General features: G+C 41.7%; 1 protein-coding gene across 4 annotated transcripts in view; it reads right to left on the reverse strand.

The window, feature by feature from the left end:
* Window positions 1–15,065, reverse strand: part of EPHA6 (EPH receptor A6) — a 344,313-nt gene extending 329,248 nt beyond the window's left edge. For 2 of the 4 annotated variants that reach the window (XM_083611507.1, XM_083611508.1), the window contains exon 1: window positions 13,080–15,064. In XM_083611507.1, coding sequence (XP_083467633.1) covers window positions 13,080–13,185 — 106 coding nt within the window. In that variant the 5' untranslated portion in view covers window positions 13,186–15,064. Of the gene's footprint in view, window positions 1–13,079 lie in introns of all 4 variants that reach the window. The other 2 variants (XM_083611506.1, XM_083611509.1) reach the window with 2 other exon arrangements.
* Between the last annotated feature and the right edge of the window lie 5,491 nt (window positions 15,066–20,556).

Raw genomic sequence — 20,556 nt, forward strand, 5'->3', positions numbered from 1 at the left:
GCCCAGTTTCTGCGGGGTCGCAGAGGGCGCTTCGGTGCAATCTCATCGATGGCTGCCAGGAGCTGGATATTCCAGCCCTCAACAAGCTCAGTCAATGAGTCGCCAGGGGGAACAAGGTCCCGCAAGGCTTGGCGGAATCTATCAGGGTCCATCAGCCTCTGCGGGCGAGCCCAAATCGGCTCGGCACCTAAGCAGGGTGGGGGTGGAAAGTCAATCCTGGCTTTCAGAGCGTAGTGATCAGACCATGGCACCTTCATCGAAGGAGACATGATCACATCTATACCCACACCAAAGATCAAATCCAGCGTGTGGCCTGCTTGATGTGTGGGGCCCGAAACAAACTGGGAGAGCCCTAGTGTCGCCATGGAAGACACCAGGTCCAGAGCCTGTGAGGAGGGAGTGGCATCAGCATGGATGTTGAATTCCCCCAATACCAATAGGTTAGGGAACTCCAAGGCCCAGCCGGCCACCGCCTCTAATAGGCCAGACAGGGTGGCTGCTGGTGCGCTAGGTGCAAAGCAGAGCCCTCTATTTGGGCAGCAATAATCACTATTGTTATTATTTTCGCCACCGTGCAGGTGCTTACTTCCAAGTAAATATGCACTGGATTGTGATGTGAATGTTTTGTTAAACATGACTGAGTCTTTAAAAAGAAAAGCAGGTATGACAAAACGACAACGCAACATACCCTACTAGCCAGCTTTCCACAGATTACTAGAGTAAATGGATACAATAGTCAGCCTGAAAAAAAGGACTCAGCGGGTCATGATCTTTGATGTAAGAATAGATGTCTCAAAACACATGTTTCTATTTTCGTCTGCAAAATGTTCAGGGATATGAAAGCATTAATAAAGCTTAAGTATTAGCTTTTAGCATCTAGAAATCTAATACCAGTCAAGAATACACTATTTTTTTCACTTTACTGATGTTTGAAAGCCTTGAGCTGACAGACTGGCCACATATAATATATGGTGGTACCTTGGGTTACAAACACCTTGAGTTACAAACAATTTGTAAGAACTTTACCTCAGGATGAGAACAGAAATCATGTGCCGGCGGCACAGCAGCAGTGGGAGGCCCCATTAGCTAAAGTGGTACTTCAGGTTAAGTCTGTTTTCAGGTTAAGAACGGACCTCCACAACGAATTAAGTTCGTAACCAGAGGTACCACTGTACTTTCAAGCCCCAAGCAGCACCCACATTAAATGAATGGTCCTATAAAACATCCCCACTTCCTGCTGCTGAGTCCCCATTGAGCCAATAGCATGTGTGCTTTAAAAAGTATGCTTAAACTGGTCACTTTTATTTTGATGAAAAAAGCAACTGTAGGAGTCTTCTTTGGAAAGTGCTGCCAATCTGGTCCCTCAACAGAGCTTCCACTGAAAAAAAGGGGGGATGAGCTGCACTGAAAATGCATTTAGTCTCACTTAAGTGTCTGGCTCCCTCTGCTCCATCTTAGAAAAAAATTGTCATGAATCAAAGTTACAGGTGAAAGCTGTTGATCTTTCTCATCTGCTCTTCACATTTTGAGTATGAGACTTGCTGATAGGGACGATTTGCCAGAGTCTCCTATCTGGGGCATACAGTGTGCAGTGGTTGTATTGTAAGAACGTCTAGGCTGCCTTGGGCTGCAAACTTCTGACCCTAAGGGAGTTAGAGTTCCTTGAACATCTGCATGCAGGGAGAAGTTGACAGTCGTGGTTCCTCCCATTACAGTGTGGCAGTATCTCTATAGGGAGTAAGACAGATGGAGCAATATTCCAGAAGATGCAACAACTGTTAAGTTTATTTCTTCATACATATGTTAATGGAACAGGAGACAGCTTTAGGCCGTGAGTTGGTAACCCTAACAGCAGCTGTACAGGGAGAATATTCTGCATAGTCTGAAAAGGGCTAGATTAAACATTCCTCATAATTCTGAAGAATAAATATGATTCCCTAGAATAAATAAATGTTTTATTCAAGATTTTTAACTATAAAGGTACAAAATCTCTCTTGCAAATCCCATTGCTTATTTTAAAAACAAAACACTGCTGTAGTGGTTTCACAAAATTATACTTTTCAAATTTTACTTAACTAGACAGCTCTCAAGGCCTCCATTTCAGTATTAACCTGCACATTAATATTCCACCCCTCTTACCAAAGAACTCAGGGAGACATACTTTGTTGGGTTACCCTTTTATCCTCATTACAACTCTAAGTTAGGATAAGTCAAGAGAATTTGACTGGCAAAAAGTCTTCCGCTGAGTGTCATGGCTGAAGCAGGGATTCACACCAGGTCTCCCCATCCCAACACTCAAACCCAACCTTTTTCAACCTTGGGTCCCCAGATGTTGTTGGGCTACAATTACCATGATTTCTGACCACTGGTCCTGCTAGCTAGGGATGATGGGGGTTGTAGTCCAGCAGCATCTGGAGACCCAAGGGTGAGAAAGGCTATTCTAACCACTATACCACATGTGCTTTCATAGACGTCTATAGAGAAAATTAATGGATTTTGTTAGGACTGAGTGTACCACCAAAGACAAGTACCCCATCAAGGTACTCTTTTTTTAAAAAAACCTGCTTAGAAACATTGTTAAAGGACAATTGAATTTAGCCACAGGCTAAAGCTAACAATTAAATCATTTCAAAACTATGAAGAGCCCTTAAACTTTGTTTATGTGCTTAGCAAATGCTATCATGAACTTGGTGCTCTATGACTGCACCTATGTCAGCCTGTTTTGTAGGCCTCACTGAGATTCAAAAGTAACCTAACCAATTATTCAATCAGGATGCTTCAGAGAAATATTCAATTATCCATAAATCCCTCATTTGTATTCCACAAATAGAAGACAATGGCTGCGCTTAACCCAACGGCCAAAAGGAATGGTAAATAATTTGATTTTCCTCTATGTAGTCACCAAAATTAGGAACTGGTTCAGATGACTAGTGGCCACATGAGTTTCGCACCTGATTGGATGCCATTGGATGCCTTGTTCTTTCCTCATCTAAATAGTACAGTATTTCTAGATTGAATGTAAATATTTGTGGTTGTATATCGGGGGGCGGTGCTGTGTGGAGAGAGTCTCCTCCTTTAAATTCTTGGGAGTTTACCTTAGTGAGGACTTCACTTGCAAAATCAACATAACTCAGGTGGTCAGAAAGGCCCAACAGAGACTCCCTTTCCTCAGGGTCTTGCGAAAGAATAATGTTAAACAACAATTGATGAACTCCTTATAGTAAAGGTAAAGGTACCCCTGACCATTAGGTCCAGTCGTGGATGACTCTGGGGTTGCGGCGCTCATCTTGCTCTATAGGCCGAGGGAGCCGGCGTTTGTCAGCAGACAGCTTCCGGGTCATGTGGCCAGCATGATTAAGCTGCTTCTGGCAAACCAGAGCAGCACACAGAAACGCCATTTACCTTCCAGCTGCAGCGGCACCTATTTATCTACTTGCACTTGACATGCTTTCGAACTGCTAGGTGGGCAGGAGCTGGGACCAAACAACGGGAGCTCACCCCGTCGCAAGGATTCGAATCGCTGACCTTCTGATCGGCAAGCCCTAGACTCTGTGGTTTAGACCACAGTGCCACCCACGTCCCTGAACTCCTTTTACCAGTCCACAATAGAAAGTGTCCTTTCATATTGTATCACAGTGTGGTATGCTGGCCTGACAGCCACGGACAGAAAGTCTCTACAGAGGGTGGTGAATACAGCACATGATATCATGGGCTGTCCCTTGAGTCCGCTAGATGACATCGCAAGGGATCATTGCCTTAGGAGAGCGAGAAAAATTCTCAGGGATGACTCACACCCTGGCCATCACCTCTTTAATCTTCTACCCTCGGGCAGGAGATATAGAAGTATAATCAGCCATACCAACAGGCTAAAAAATAGCTTCTATCCGTGGGCTGTTAGGCTGTTGAATGAAAAATAACATAGCAAAATTGACTTGCGAGGTGGTGTGTTGTTTGATAAGAGATTGAGTGTTTGGGGAGGGGAGGGAGGCTCGTTTAATTTCATTGTACACAGGTTGTACAATGACAATAAAGGTATTATTATTATTGTTAATCCAAAATGCTTGCCAGCTAGCTCTTAGGTTGCGTTATTTCCTAACACTTACCCTGGAGGTAGTAACACTTTCTGCTGCAGGACACCATCGTAAACCTTTAATTTACTCGCCACATCCTTTCCCTATCCACTTATAAACTTTTATCTGCCTTTGTCTTGCCCCAATTCTTCATCTACCCTGGTCATTCCACCCCACCCCTATTGTGCACCTAGTTCCCAATATGTATTTGCTATTGTTTGTAATAGTATTTTAAATACATGGAATCTCATTACACAATTCTCTCTCTCTCTCTCTCATTCACAAGATACCTAGAATGAGGATAGAATAATGATTTCATTTATTTATTACCATAAAGTGCCAAGGCAGGTTACAACATTAGAACACAATCTTAAAAACAGTTTAAAACAACTTGCAACAATAATAAAAAAGCAAAATCAGAGAGAGGGCCAAGCTATCTGCCCTCGGTCTGGTATTTTGTGGTTAACAAAATAAACAAATAAAAGATAGCCACCAGAGGGTGCTGTTCACCACCGTGAAGACCACAACCAGATGCCAGTAAAGGAGGGGTTGTGTTTAGGAATGCTCCCTTTTGAGCCAACACAGTTCAACATGTTGAGCTCTTGAGATGATAGCTGTCTCACACGTTCTCACTCAGTCATATAAATATACTCTTTGATGGGATGAATTGACATGACTTTATCCAGTAGGCTTCATTTTAGGGCTAAAGCAAGTGTAACTTTAAATGTGTGCATTTATTTAATGTGACTGTTTTTTTTACTTTAGCAGCAGCAGCTGGGGGTGGGGAGAGTAGGATCAGGATTACATTGTAAAAGGAGGAGGCATGGGCCCTGTTCCCTCCTCACAATTAAAGTCACCTTCTCTGAAGCTGCTTTGCCTTAAGAATGACATTTCAATTGACACTAGTAAACAAATAATAATAATAATAATATTTAAAATGTATGTCATTTTAGCTCTTTCAAATGTGCAAAAATCTTTACATATATTATCGTGTTGGAATCCTTCCAAGAATCCTTTAAGGCAGGCCACAATTATTATCCATATAGAAGATAGGCAAAGCATCATTTGTCCAACGCCAACTAGTATGTGTTCATGATAGATGGGAAATTCAAACCATAGACTTCCTTATCCATTAGGCAGTCTTTTAGCCATTACTCTGCATCAGCTCTCTAGGCCTAGGACTTCCTCTTTCAGTAAATGTTTCAGTCCTACTGCATTATTTTCAGCACCTGTCATTATGCTCCTTTAAATTTATTCCAATCATTTAAAAACATAATCATTTCTTTTTCTGTCTGCATTTGTTATGGAACTGAAATTCCCTAACAAACCTAGAAAGAAATTATAATCAAGATAAAACATGCATGTTAAGTGAATCTTCGATATTTACTTACTGTGCTTAATTGCTCCTATTGGTGTTTTTGGTTTGTGAAATTAGAGTGTTCTTACCCAATTCTGGAACCTGAGCCCTTTCACCTGGGATTAGGGGTGTTGTGAACTTTCCAGTCAGCAATAAAACCACTGTGGTTTTTTGTTTGATGGTTTGTTTTGTTTTAAATCTTACCCCTTCAAAGGCTTGGCTATTGGTTGAATACTAATGGAAGGGAACTAAAAACAACAACAGTTTACATGGAGAGCTCACACAGCCAGAAGACCAAGATTTCAAGTTGATTTTTGATGCAGTGCTTGTGCACAGCATTCTGTGAGCAATTATCTGGGCTGTCCACAGATCTCTTCAAGAGTGGAGGCCAGTCCTTACCTCAGTCACAATTTATTTTTGAAGTTACCACTCAATTAAGACAGAACGAAGAAGTTTACTCCTTTGTCAATACTATTGTTTCACTCTGCCTTGCCACAGATGGAACTCCGCACCATCCATTGATTTACAAGGGAGGGGAAACCATTGAGAAGCTCAGGAAGTAAATTTAAAGAATTAAAGCTTCCGTTCTGTTAGCACAGCAGAGAAGAAAGAGCCATCACCTCATGAATACAAATTTTAAAATCATTTTTTTTTAAAAAAAACCCACAACACAAGACCCTGTGGTTGCATGCAGCTGATTAGAATTCTACCTCTTATTACGGGGAATTATGCTTTCAAAGAGGAACTGTAGATACAACCTTTTCTTACACATGACACTGCCTCACACTGGGTCAGACTATTTGTCTTTCTAGCCCATATTATCTACTTTTGTGGGCAGTGGTTCTCCAGGGTCTCAGAAAGAGATCATTCCATCGCCTGCACCTTATTTCTCTTCTTTACTTTTAACAATTGTAAATCCTAAGGTTTGAAACTAGAATCTCATGCACGTAAAGCATATGCTCAGCTATGATCTCTCCCCGTGCCTTGCATAAGGAATATAAACTGAACATAAACTGAGTTGTTAAAAAAAAAAAGTGGGTTTGAATTTGTACAATATGCAGCCGCAGTAATATGAAGACGATGTCAATAATGATGCTATTAGCAACTTGGCAATGCTTAAATGCCACTGAAATCAATGAGGCTTAACATTCCAGTGGTCCACAAGTTTACTTCAAAAGCATTTTTAGTGGGCTAAAGAGGGGAAACCAAGACTTTTTCTTTTCTGGTTCACACTCATCCCCCCCCCCCGATAATTTCTGTGCAACTTGTGCTTTATCACTAAATTATCTTGAAACAAAGGAGGACAAAGACATTGGTTGCTCAAAGCAGATCCAAGTCGAAACTTTCTTTGTAGCTGACAGAGCAATATGCAAATAGAAATGATTCAGCCCTTTGCATATATTCTTAAGCAAACTGTTTTGTGAAATTAACACTACAAAATATCCTCATGAAGTGCTTCGTTGTGTTTTTGCTGACTACAAAAGAAACAGATTATAGAACCTTGAATTATTTTTTTTGCCTCCTATCAATTAAAATAATTAATTGGTACTTGCTCAGGTATATTTATGCAGTCAGTGGTTCTACACTTGCAATGCCCCCTTTCTATATTATTCCACCTCAAGTCTATGTAAGTCTGCTTCACTTTTCAACATTCTTTGTTTAAGCAAAGTATGTGTAGTGTATCCTTAAGGAGGATGCTGTGTGGTGCTTTTAAGCTTACAAATAATATTTCATAGACTTGATCAGTACTAGTCTGAGCAGATTTTTAAATTATATGATTGACAGCATGATCATGCTGCCCAAAACTGGCATTTTGCAGAGTGTGGAAAGGTTTGAATAAACGAACCAACCATTAAATAAAAAGAGGTAAAGGTAAAAGGTAAAAGACCCCTGGACGGTTAAGTCCAGTCAAAGGCCACTATGGGGTTGTGGCACTCATCTTGCTTTCAAGCCGAGGAAGCCGGAGTTTGTCCACAGACAACTTTCTGGATCATGTGGCCAGCATAACTATACCGCGTCTGGTGCAATGGAACACCGTGACGGAAACCAGAGTGCACAGAAATGCCGTTTAAATACAAAGAACCAACACGCAAATATGCCTTAGTGCTATCTACAATACAGAACTTTTTTTTTTGTTTATTCATCATTTAGTATTTATTTATTTAACAAAGTACCACCACTGTATATGTAAATGAACATCAGGGGGGTGGGTGGGAGTGCCATGTTCCTGTTCCTGAGTAGACATTCCCCAAAGCATGCAGAATGATTTAGTTTAGTCAGTCACTTCAACGACCTCCTTTGGACTCACAGCTAGTGTGCTTATGCTAGGGGAAAGGATCAACTGATTTCTTCTAAGTGCCTCGTCTAGCAATTGAATCTGTATTAATGATTTTGAATACAAGCTCAAGAGTGGTGGTTAATTTGGGCTAACAAGTCTAGAATAAATTATAATTTTCACATAAAGGCTAGGCATCCTGTCCCTGAATACTATTTCACTCTGATTTTTTTTTTAACTTCCTAATAACATTTGAGAATGGAATTCCATCATGACAGTTTTTGCTGGGGTCGTGGTTAGCCTAGTTCTGAGCATTCCTTCACAATCATACTGCTATTTTTACAATAATTTCCATTTAAACACTGCTGGTTTAAAGTTTCTTGTTTTGAAAACAATCTGTGCTTTGGCACTTTGGGTGTCTTATGGCAGGAAGGCAGCATAAAAATCAACAACAACAACAACAACAAACCTATAGGATAAACATGAAATCTAATTTGAATTTCTTTAAAGTTCTTCCTCTTCATAATACATTTAAGGAAATTAAAATTTTAACAGTAAAATAGGTAGTGTAGCTTGGTGGTTAAGTGCATGAGCTATAAGCTGGTAAGTCCCTCGATTAGCCCTTCTCAACCTTAGATCCCTGAACACTGTTGCACTACAACTTCCATCATCCCTAGCTAGCAGGACCAGTGGTTATAGATGATAGAAGTTATAGTCCAACAACATCTGGGGACTCATGGTTGAGAAAGGCTGTTCTAGGTCAATGAATTCACTGAATGGCCTTAGGCAAACCACTAAATCTGATGTGCAGTCTATTATTATTTATCTCATTGCTTTTTAGAAAACATCTCAAAGCAACTTACAATATAGTTAAAATACGGTAACTTATCAAGCGGATAAAACCCATAAACACAACAATAAAATATTAAACTTATTAAATTAATGAAGGAATGAAGGTGTTCATCCATCAACAAGACTCAAAAGGACAAGTCAGGTCATAGATCATATTACTGTACATTATGATCTAAATTTAGACAAGCCAGGGGAACAGGAATGTCTTTTTCTGGTGTTCGAAAAGCTGCCACTGTTGGTGCTATGCAGGGCTTTTTTCAGCTGGAACTCACTGGAATTCAGTTCCTGCACCTCACAGGTGGCGCCATTGCTATTATAAGAGAACAAGGATGCTGCTCATGCTGAGGCCTTCATGCAGAGTTCTGGCATCTCTTTTTCTAGAAAAATATCACTGGTGCTACGTGACTTTCCTGGGGAGAGTGTTGCACAATTGGGGAGCTATCACTGAAAAGGTCCGTTGTCTCATTGACAACCTCTGTACCTCCATCAGGGGAGATTCCCAGAGAAGACCCTCTGATGGTGATAATAAGTACTAGGTAGGTTCATATGGGGAGAAATGTTCCTTGAGATGCCAGTGTCCCAAGCCATATAAGGCTTTATAGGTTACAACCACCATTTTTGAATTGAAGCCAGAAACCAATTGGTAGCCAGTGCAGCTGGGTAAGGATTGGTGTTATATGCTCAGAACATCTACTCTCATTCAGCAATCTTGCTGCCAACCTCTGCACCAGCTGCAATTTCTGAACCATCTTCAAAAGTGCACTCAAGTATAAGCTATTGCACCACACAAAACCCAGACAACAGAAGCTAGGCTATCCCCATCCAAACAGTCGCAGCTAGGCCACCAGCCTAAGCTGATGGAAAGCACTCTGTGTCATGGATGTCACTTGTGCCTCCAGAGACAGGAACAAACCCAGAAATACTCCCAAGCTGCACACCACTTTCATTAGAGAAAGTGCAACACCTTCCAGAGAAGGTTGAACCCTATCTATCTGGTCTAGAGAGCTACTCACCAACACTGACTCAGTCTTATCTGGATTAAGTATGGAATAGTATGGAAACAGAAACATCACAGGGTTGATGCATGGATTAGTGATGGCTCACCTTCATGCAGTAAATCCAACTGATGTCAGTGACATCCATTTTAGCCTTGTCAAAATTGCCTTTCTCTGGAGTGGGTGGGTGAGTGAGTGGTATAAACAATATCACCATCAGGGTGTCCCACATTTATATAGACACCAGAGGAGCAGTTTGGGGTGAAGTCAAAGAGAGATGGCAATCACACAGCATTTTAGTATCATAAGACCCAGACAAAATATGTGAAGTGATTTGAGCTCTTAGGGAAAAAACCACACACTGTACCAATTTTGCTTAAAGGCTAATCTATAACACAGCATTTATTAGTTAAGTGCAATATAGCAGATACTGTTTAAGAGCAGATAAGGTTATCAGTGTAGTTTAACTGCAATTTTAGTAGAGCATGTAGAAAATAAAATGCTAGGTCAACTAGCTATTTAAGAAATGGAGGTAGCTGCCAATGCAAGTGTTTATTTAAAAAATTGCCTAGTATTAGTTTGTTGACTACATCTCTGAGCTCCCTTCTGAAAATGTTTTTTTGCTGTGCTGATTTATGCAGATGAGACCAAAGAACAACTAGGGTCAAGGCAACTGACATATACAAAGTTCTGTCTAATGTATTTTAGAACACACATTTAATTATTATGTTGCTTGGCCTAGAGGTAAAATTGGATCAATTCAAATAAGACAAATGGTTTGAGGGGCAGGTGTTGGATGCTGGTGGACACAAATAATGAAGGGGTCAAATCATGCAATTTTGTTCTCATAGCACACTACTTGGGGGATCATCAGGAGATAATTATGCTCAAGCTCGCAGATGAAGGGATATCGCAACATGGGTTTAAATATATGCTATATACCCTGTGATAGTGCACATAGTGCATTTGAGCAAATGTATTTGGTTTTTTAATGCTCTAGTATGTTGTTGAAAGTAATAGCACAGAAAATGTAAATTTCACCATTTTTTTGTTATATTTTAAAAAATATATATCTGGAGAATCTCCTCTCATTTAATAATCAACCATATGCTGGATGTTGTACAGAACACCGGCTGTGCATGGAAGGCTAACAGTCATTAGTTAGTCAAATGCCATAAGGCTCAAAGCAGGAGTCAGTGGTTCTCTTTAATAAAGGTAGGCACAGCAGTAAATTTTGGTCTGTACAGAGGCTGCCAGAGAGCTAAAATACAGTATAGCATGGCTAGTAAAACATTGCTAAATGCATTTTGCATTATGCAAATATGAATGAAGATTAAGATCCACAATTCTAAAATGATTTTATGATAAGGCATTTAGAAATGGTATTTAGGGTGGGCTTGAACATTCATTATGTGTATGATGATAGATGAAGAGTCTTATATTGTTTGTTAATGGTGTATCAGTCAGTCCATGTTGGGTGGCATGGACCTGTAAAATTGGATCCTCAGTATGAAAACTGAATTAGTTACTGGCAAAATCGAAGCCTACAACTGGTATCTGAATTGAAAAAACATACTACACTTCCACACCTTGGCTGTCTATTTTTTTTAGCTGACAGCAACTTTAGTTACCCAATTATAAATCTCTGGAAATAGTCCTTAAAAGAGAGAGCCTGCCTGCAGCCTTACTTACAGCGGTGCAGATTGATTCTTTCTTTCATCTTGCATTATATGTTTCTTTATAGCACTCTCACACGTAGCCCAGTTTTTTTTAAAAAAAAGGCTTTCCCAAAATAACCTTGCTTTGATGATCATCTTTTTGTTTTTTGCCCAATGTCTCCTGCAAGGGTAGAATTCTGTACTCTCAGAAATCAATAGAGATTCATCTGTTGACATTCTGTGGCTTTTCCTGTCATCATGAGTATCCACAGATTGCTAAGTAGTAACGAGACTGGTTGCCATGAGGCTCCCAAAAGAAAGAAAGGTAGGATCCAGAATGGCTCAGATGTTACCTTTTATGAGACCAATTATGCTGCTAGGGCAGAGTAGAAAGTGCTCAGAAATCTCCTGAGGAGAGCAGGACCCACCTGAAAGCTTTTCTACTGACTCAGCCAACAGAGGTGGTCACTTTAAAAGATTTAATCTGAAACATTTTGGGTTTTTTTTTTTTTTTAGTGGGACAGCCAATGCAGTCTACTGGATATAGTGTCTGATATTTTAAATGAATTTTATTTGATAAAAAGTATCAAACCATGAAAACATACACTACAGTGTTTGGGTTTTAGGACACCTGGGCTGGACTTGTATAAGGGCAAGCAAGACAAAGAATGCAAAAGCATATTGCGTGTTAAAATAATTATATAAAAGATAATGCTAGAGAGGGTGGTAATAGTGAAAGGGCACATGCATGCAAATGGGATAATTAGTTTCAGATGATCACATCTATAAAAGACACCTTTGCTACAGAAAGCTAAGGTCAGGATCCCACTTTGTAAACTGCTTTAGGTTTTATTACAATCCAGCAGTATACAAATCCTGTGAAATAAATGATAAATAAATAGGATCCAAAAAGAGCCATGTGCACAGACTAATATGATATGAACTCTCCAAGGTTTCCCTTGCAGTTGCAAGGGCTCGTGCAGGACTGGAGACTATTTTACAGGAACCCCTGACTTTTCAGGGAAGCAAGAGGCTTCTGTGTGAAGATAGGCCTCAGAAGCCTACTGTGTATCTGCAGAAGCAATGCTGATGTCTTCAGAATACTACCCAAAACAAATGAATACTAAGTTTGTTGTTAGGAAGGTGACCAGGGGGTGGGTGGGTACGCTTTCATGGCAGTGTGATGAAGGAAAAGGAAAATGACCAAAAAACCCACAAATGAACCCAGAGGCACTGGTTTTCAGCTTTTTGTTTAGGTTATGCTACTGAAACTGATGCCCTCTGGTTCCCACCCACCCCCGGTTTTCTTAATTACAGTAGTTAAAAAAAATTCCATCCATCTCAGATACCTGTAGGAGAAGCTGTGCTTTCGATCAAGCAGTGGTCTGATCTCATGGTCTTTAACTCACTTGAGTAAAACAAGAGTCATGATGTGTATGCAAACTAAAATGGAGAGCTCCAAAGTTTCACTGAGATTTCTAATCAGAAGCACAGCTTCAGATCACTCTTCAGGCTTAGAATAATTGACCCGCCACTGTGGCCAGAGCCTGGGGAATCCTGCAATTACCACCCCGAGTTCTACTTCCTCTCCACCATGCATGAGAATGCAAAGGCTTCTTCCCACCCCCACCGTCAGCTACCAAAGTGGGGCAAGTCAATAGACACTCGCTGATGAGAAGCAGCCAAGCTTTTGCCAGCCCATCGCGAGGATCCAATAACCCTTCTATGCCTGTGGGGGCTGCCCTTTCCCCCAGCAAACACCCTGCAGCCCTGAGCTGCTTTTAAAAAAAATTATTAGTATTATTGCACATTCAGTCTTGCCTCCCTCTCCAGCGCATCCCTCTCCCTTCCCACCCAACAGTTTCCCTTTACCTTGATTGCTGGAGACGTGGCTGCAGCCCGCCGGACACGCTGTCAGCAGAGGGAAGACCAGGCTAAATTTCCAAAGGAAGAAGCCCCTCATATCACTGCTGCCCATGGCTGGTGCTGGAGCCCCTTGTCCTGGCCTCCGGGAGAGGCAGGGGGCTTCAGCTTCTCTTCCTCCTCCAGGCTAATGGGCAATGCCTGAGGCCCCAAGGGGAAGGAGGGTCCAGGCTACTAGGCGCTGCCAAGGCTGAAGAAATCGCATCCACCTGAGTGAGAGGGCGTCCCGAGCCGAGCCAGGCTCCCTCTGAGCAGCAGCAGAGGCCGAGGGACACCGTCGAGTTGGGAAGGCGAAGGGCTTGCGATCAAGGCGAGGAGCGCACGGCAGGCAAACTTTCCCTGGCTGAGGCGCAGTGTGTGTAAAATCCGTGTGTGTGTGTGTGTGGAGGGAGGGGGGAATTGCCCAGCCTGGTGGCGCCCACCTGGCTGCCTTCTTGCGTCTCACTTCTCTTTCAGCCTTGCAGCACCATCCCGTTTACTGGCCGCCAACCCCACAACTGCAACAGCCTCCTGGGGCGCAGCGACATCTTCGCCCCCCTCGCCGAATGCCCGTCCTCCCGGCTGCCCATGAGGGACAGGCAGCGCCCGGGAGCCAGAATAATTTCCTCCCTTGGTGGTGGGAAGGTCCTCTCGCCGAGGCGCCTTCTCCGGTCCGCGGCTGGAAGGTGCTGAAACGCTGGACAGCTCCCCGCCTCCGCTCAGCCGTCAAGAAAACTTGCCAGGCGGGATTTCCCAGCCGCCGCCGCCACGGACTCCCTTTGGCTGGGACGGTGGCTCCCTGACGCCAAGCAGTCGCGGATCACACTCAGTTGGGCTGGTTGTCTTCCGCGCGCCTACCGGCATCTCCGCGCCTTCCCATCGCCTGCGGTTTGGGGATGGACCATTCTCTTCCCCGCCCTGCCCTCCTCCTTTGCTTTTCTGGAGGGTGGTTGTTTTTGAAGCCCTGGGCAGGGGAGCTAAGCAGGATCAATATTACCTGGCGTCCGAGCCGGCAGGAGGGCTGCTGAGGTTTTCTGGGCACGCCACATTTCAAGCAGCAGCCACCGCTTGCTGCAGAAATCCCTCTCTCTCTCTCTCTCTCTCTCTCCTCCTTCCTCGCCAAAAAAAGAGGGGGGTCACGATAATATTGGATCCTTAAATGGGTGTGTGGGAGGGGAGGGGAGGGAGGAAAGCAAGCAATAAAAGAAATCGGACTCTTGTTGTGTCACCTCCCCAGTTCTCTGGAGAAGAGGTGAGACCGGTATGTATATGGATGTGTGGGCAAAAGGCAGAGAGGGAAGATGATGCTCTCGCTTAAGCTGAGAAGCTGTGAGCAGCCCGCGGGTCAAATACAGCCTGTTCGGCACTAGAGGGGGTTAGTTGACAAGACAAAAAAAAACTCCGAAAACAAAACACAAAAAGGTCTCTCTATTTTGCTTTTGGAGGGCGACTGTGGCTAAACTTTAAAATTGCATTAGCTTAAAAGGACACTGGTAATCCTTAGGGCGCAGGTGGCAAGTTGCTATCTCCAGCTTTCTCGCCACTCCCCAACGCAAGTTGCTTTCTTCCTTCGCTATGGAATACTTACTTTCCCTTCTTATTTTCTGCCACTCATAATGCTCAAGGCTAAGGTCACGAGGAAGGTGAACGATTGGGGGTTGGGTAAGGAAACTGGAGCACTGAATTCAGAAGTTTTAATGTAGGTACATGTCACATCTCACAGCATCGAGGTAAGCATAACTGAGATAACATAAGTGAAGCATTTATTGCATTAGGACGCAGCTGGAGAACATGTGGCCCTCCAGATGTTCCTGAACTACAATTCCCATCAGCCCAAGCCAGTGTAGCCAGTGGCCAGGTGTGATGGGAACTGCAATTCAGTAATATCTGGAGGCCCATGGGTCCAGATTAGGGGAAATGCTATATAAATACTGTACAGTGGTGGCACAAAGAGAGCTACAACGTCTTGGGGAAAAAAGGGGGGGGGGAGGAGGGGATTACAATAAGACTGTGAGGCAAAGGGAAGCTGAGTGGTGTAATGACGTGAGAATGGAATGCCTGTGGCGAGATCAACTGCCCTGAAGTACAGTTGTGTGTTTTCAGCCACTGGAGAGGAGCATGCATGGGTGCTGTGCCCTCCCCGGATCTGGCAGCAGCTGAATGCCACTTGATCAGCACTGATCAGTTGTTTGGCAAGATCAAAATTGGGGGTGGAGGGAGCTCTGGCCAAGGCGAGACACAGGGCTTAGCTGCTACAAGTGGGGAGAACAGAGGAGAGGCTGATATTGAGGGTACTGGTAGCAGACCAGCTTTTTGCCTGGGTCAAAGCTTTTGTGTTGCCTGACCTCAGTGAGTATGTCTGCAACAGCTGCAACCTCAGAGGCAGTAGGCTGATCTACCAAGAAGGAGGGGCAGGAGGAAAAGGCAACCCCCTAGCTAAGTTCCTTGGTGGGGGTGAGGGGAAGAGGACCCCCATAGTCTGGGGCCAGGGAAGGAATGGAGAGGGCCAGGCAAGGGAAGAGGCACCTGATGGTGACAGGAGCAGATGCTAGCCAGCTGTGTGGGATCCAGGATGGTTACAAGTTCTGTGTCTCTTCAACTCCCTGTGAGGAGATGGAGGGCAGGGCTACCCTGCCTCAAGGAAAGCTGACAGGAGTCTCAAGTTGAGATATTGAGGATGGGGGCAAAACAGAGTTGGCAGTAAGAAAGGACAGCCTATGCCATATCCACTGATTTTTACTGAAGAAACGGGTGGGGAAGGTGAAGGGAGAAGGAGGGCACCACTGTTTCAGCCAAGGAGGACCGACCTGGGAGCCCAAGCAAATGAGGAGCCTACTTGGGGCAGTGCTTGGGTAATGGACTGGTCTCAGTCAAAGCAGCATGTAGAAGCTCGCTTCCCTGAGGGTACACCAACACCCCGAAACACCCTCTGCTTGGAGCTAGGGTGCAGGGAGTCCCTAGTGAAGGTAACTATGGGAGGGGGAGTACAAAGAGAACCCATCCCATGATGTAACAGATGGATGAAAAAAGCGCACAAGAGCATCACTCTTCAGTGCTTCTCCTATACCTTTGTTTGAGATGCTTTTATGTGTACCTTTTGGGACGCAGGTGGTGCTGTGGTCTAAACCACTGAGCCTTTTGGGCTTGCAGATCAGAAGGTCGGGATTTACCTTTTTTAAAAATGTGTACCTTTGTCCAGATGCCTATAACTTCCCATTTACCTCATTGACATGGAATGAAAACACAGGACTCCCTAATCAGAAGCATAATTTCATTTTCACACATTTTAAAAAATAAATAAATTAGCAGAATTTTGGAAATATTTGAACTCAGGAAGGTGCTTCGTAATCAGCATTGTTGTCTTCTCTGGCTTGGTTCTCTGAGGTCTCAAGCAGAAGCTTTCCTTGTCTAGCTACTTGCAAACATTGTCCTTGTAGAGGCCAGGTGCTGAACCAGGGATCTTCTGCATTCAGATCTGCAAGTGTTTGACCACTGTCTTATGGTAATGCCCTTATATCTTGGAAAATATAGGAACATTGCAATGAAAGAATGGAGGCCTCCCATTCCACAAATTCTACCAGCATAGTATTCATAGTCATACTTCCAGTGTGACTATGTCTGCCACAAAAGTGGACCCATGGACCACATCGAGAAAGTTGACTATATTATCTAAGTTGTACTTAGCTGAACTTTAAAAAACAAACATGTAAAAAGGTATTTTTTTTAACACCACAGATAACATCCTAACCCTTTTATGTATTTCTGTGTGTATGTTCGCGTGCTGTGTCATAGGCTGTGGGAAAAGTGACTGACAATATAACAGGGGGGAAATCACAGGGAAAAAAGAATATTGCTTCCACTACCAAGCCGAGTAAAGGCTGAACTCCAAATAACCTTGAACTCTTCAAGACACAGGAAACAGTTACACAACAGAACACTGGCAAGAGCTAACAGTACATCTTAGGTGCATGTTTTGTTGGTGAATTTCTTATTAATTGTTCTTTATCATAGTTTGAAAAATTGATTCTAGAAAAACTTACTAATATTTATATTTCCATTAATTCTTTTAGGCTAATTTTCTTTAAGCTTAGAGTTAATTATAATCATTATGTGCATCCTATAAAAATCATAATCACCCTGAAAAACCTTCACAATGTAATAGCTGGTGGGGGAGAAGAATTTATATTATCACCTCTATAGAAGGGGGTGGCTCACATTCAGTATTTTTTGTGATTAGAAAAACCAGAATGCATATTTTCCAATTACAAATGTAAATCAGGTATGGATGTTTCACATTATCTATATCTATCTATCTATCTATCTATCTATCTGACATCTCCAGAATCAGAATAGAATTTGGCACCCTGTTTACCAACAATAACAAAGAACTTCCCTGAACAGTTTAAATATTATTTTAGCATGGCGTTCTATAGAGAACTACAATTTATACCGTAAAATCATTTATTCCATTAGGGCAGAATCAAAGGGAAAGCTTTCATCAGACAGACCTGCTCTTGGCAGACACACACAAAAGTGTGTGTGTGTGTTTATTAAAAAAATATTCTTTTGATGTTAATTAACTGCCCTCAGAGCTGAGAGGAGGTATCCAACTGCCCTATTATTTAATTGATTCTCTCCTGCTTTTTAAAACATATAGAAATATAGACAATGAAAAATTTGCCAACCAACACACATTGATGGCATGCTTATAAACCATTTATTAGTCAAGAAACTACAGAGGAAGCAGCTGTGAAGCATACTTTGTCTGCAGTTTTCTGTAGGTGCCTTGTCTAGATCTGGAGGGAAGACAATCTCTCTCTCTCTTTTAATTCTCTGCCATACTGCATAGATCAAAATTCTGTGTGGTTGTCTTGTAAGTCATTCTTCAGGATGCAATGTGCAGTGAGATTACTTGGAAGTTTGACACTATCCCAGGTATTAAAAGGACACTGTGATCCAAACTTTACTGTGCTAGTTAAAGATTGTGTATGTTTTAGGCAACAAAAATAGATTGTTTTATTTTATATATATATATATATATATATAAATAAGGATTCTGAAAGAGATGGTATGTTGTGGTTGTAAAAAAATCTATTTAACTGAGAGAAGATTAAAAAAGCTAACAACCCATTGTTAGCTGATGGTTTATTTTAATAAGTCACCGTAGTTTTAGTTCATGTTTTGCCTGTTCCTAAATGTATTATTCTAAGTCACCCTGTATTAGAATGTAGGGTTGCAGCCATAATTTGGGATAAATGGTTCATATCTATGCAGACTGACTTCCCAGTATAGAGTTACAGTCTAGGTCTACTGTTCATTTCATAGGCCAATTCGTTATCCCACTTCTACTGCATCTTAACCCAACCCTACAGTTACTTCCACCAGTCACTTGAAGTGGTCTTGTATAGTGATTTTAAGACAAGGGTGCCATTCAGTATCTCATAGACCAAGCAAATGATAGGTGATTGATTATTTACAAAATTGGTGCAGAAGGGAAGAAGGCTGATTATTTAGCTCAAGCTGCTCAGCCTTCATAAAATACAATCAAAGCCCTGCCAATACTTCACTCTCTTTTGTAATTAACAGTCTCACAAAATGTGCTATTCATTTGTTAAGACTGCAATCCTGTACCCACTTACTTTGGAGTAAACCCCGCTGAACTTCATGAGACTTAATTTGGAGTAGACATGCATAGGCTTGAAATGCAAAGAGTTCAATTATATTAGTAATTTTCAGAGTTCATGTTTTTGGAAGCAAAGTGAGTAATAGTTCATCAGGAATCAAAACAAGCATTCAGCAGAAAGGTCATGTATAATGTTTGAAGCATGTGAAGGAAATAAAACACATAGCAGTACACAATCAAAGAGAATAAGAGATGTTAAAGATGAAATAGATTTCTGCTACAAAGTTATATAAAATATGCTCTTCTTTGTTGGAAATACTGCTGGAAAAAATGTGCTTTTCAATTGATATTATCAGCTGTTGAGACTTCACTTTTCAAAAACATAGAATTAAAAACAAATTAAACAATGGTATCTTTAATTTTATTGTGATTTTGTTAGTCAGCCTTATATCCAATGACATTCAAAATCATATGGAGAAATTCAAAATATTTTTACAGAATAATATGGGGAAATTATACCACACAATGCAGTTAAAATTTTGAGCTCTGATTTAATTTACAGTCTGGTACAATTCCAACATTTACTCACTGTCAGTGGCTAGCAGCTCTTTTCTAGTAAATTTTTGCAAATTTTGTTATTGACTTGTGCTGTAGATATAGCAAAGAATGCAATAACAGATGTTTACCTTTGTGTCCTGCCAACACATTATTTCTGGTTTGATGCCAGGGATGCAAAACTACTTTCTCCTACCAACTACCTCCGTTTTAAAAATGTGTATATACATTCTCTGTTAATGGAACTTCACTAAGGTGAATTGCCAACATTTTTGAGTATACCAATCTGATTTTCTTTGATATTGGTTCTAATTCCAGTAGACACCTGCTAAGTTTTATAGTTTCATATCTGAACTTCAGCACCTGTTCATACATTCCTGCAATTCATCTTTATATAAGTTGAAGTTCAACACCTGGCCCTAGAAAAATTGCTAATTTTTAACCTTACAGGGTGTGATGATAATGAGGATGGTCTAATCAGCGTACATAGCATTTTAGAGAGTAACAAAAACAAAAAAATAAATAAAATATGGTGTTAGGTGGGTTTGTAAAGCTGATATGTCTACTAGTTATTGAGCTTTCAGCCAGTATTTCATTTGGTTCTATTCTGGATCTTAATCTAATTTTAACAAGGCATTGGCTTGTTAGGTTGCCACAAATGTTTAGTTATTCGTGGACATAATCTTTCATTAACTGAAAGCTTGTATGTTTTCTGGATTAAGCAGTGCTAAAGTCAGGCGATATGATTTGTTTTCTGGGGTGGGGGAGTGCATGTATACTGCGCGTGCACACACACACACACACACACACACACACACTTGCAGTTCTACAAACCCTCATCTGGGAGGAAACCCCATTGAACACTGTAGGGCTGGGATGCCATTGGGAGTCAAGGACTGCACCCACATAAAAGTTGCAGACAGATGGTAGAAGGATCCTGAGTGAAGATCTCCCAGGGTGAGACACTGGGAGAGGAAAGGAAAGTTCTCAGGTGAGAGCTGGAAGAATCTGCCATTTTCTGTGGTGAGCTGGGATTAAGTCCTACCTTCAGATAGAAAGAAAATTCTGTGAGCACTGTTTTTGTATTTTAGTAACCCTGATGCTGATTTTCTCCTTCCCATTTTATGCTGTTGCTGTTATGAGAATCTGTATTTTATTATGTATTTTTTATTCTAATTGCATTTATATAACTGTTTTGATATTTATATTGCATAGCTATTAATTTCTGAATTGACGTTTGTGTTTTGTGTTGTAAAGTATTTCAGTGAT

The sequence above is a fragment of the Podarcis filfolensis genome (assembly GCF_964270895.1).
Source record: "Podarcis filfolensis genome assembly, chromosome: 4".
NCBI lineage: Eukaryota > Metazoa > Chordata > Lepidosauria > Squamata > Lacertidae > Podarcis > Podarcis filfolensis.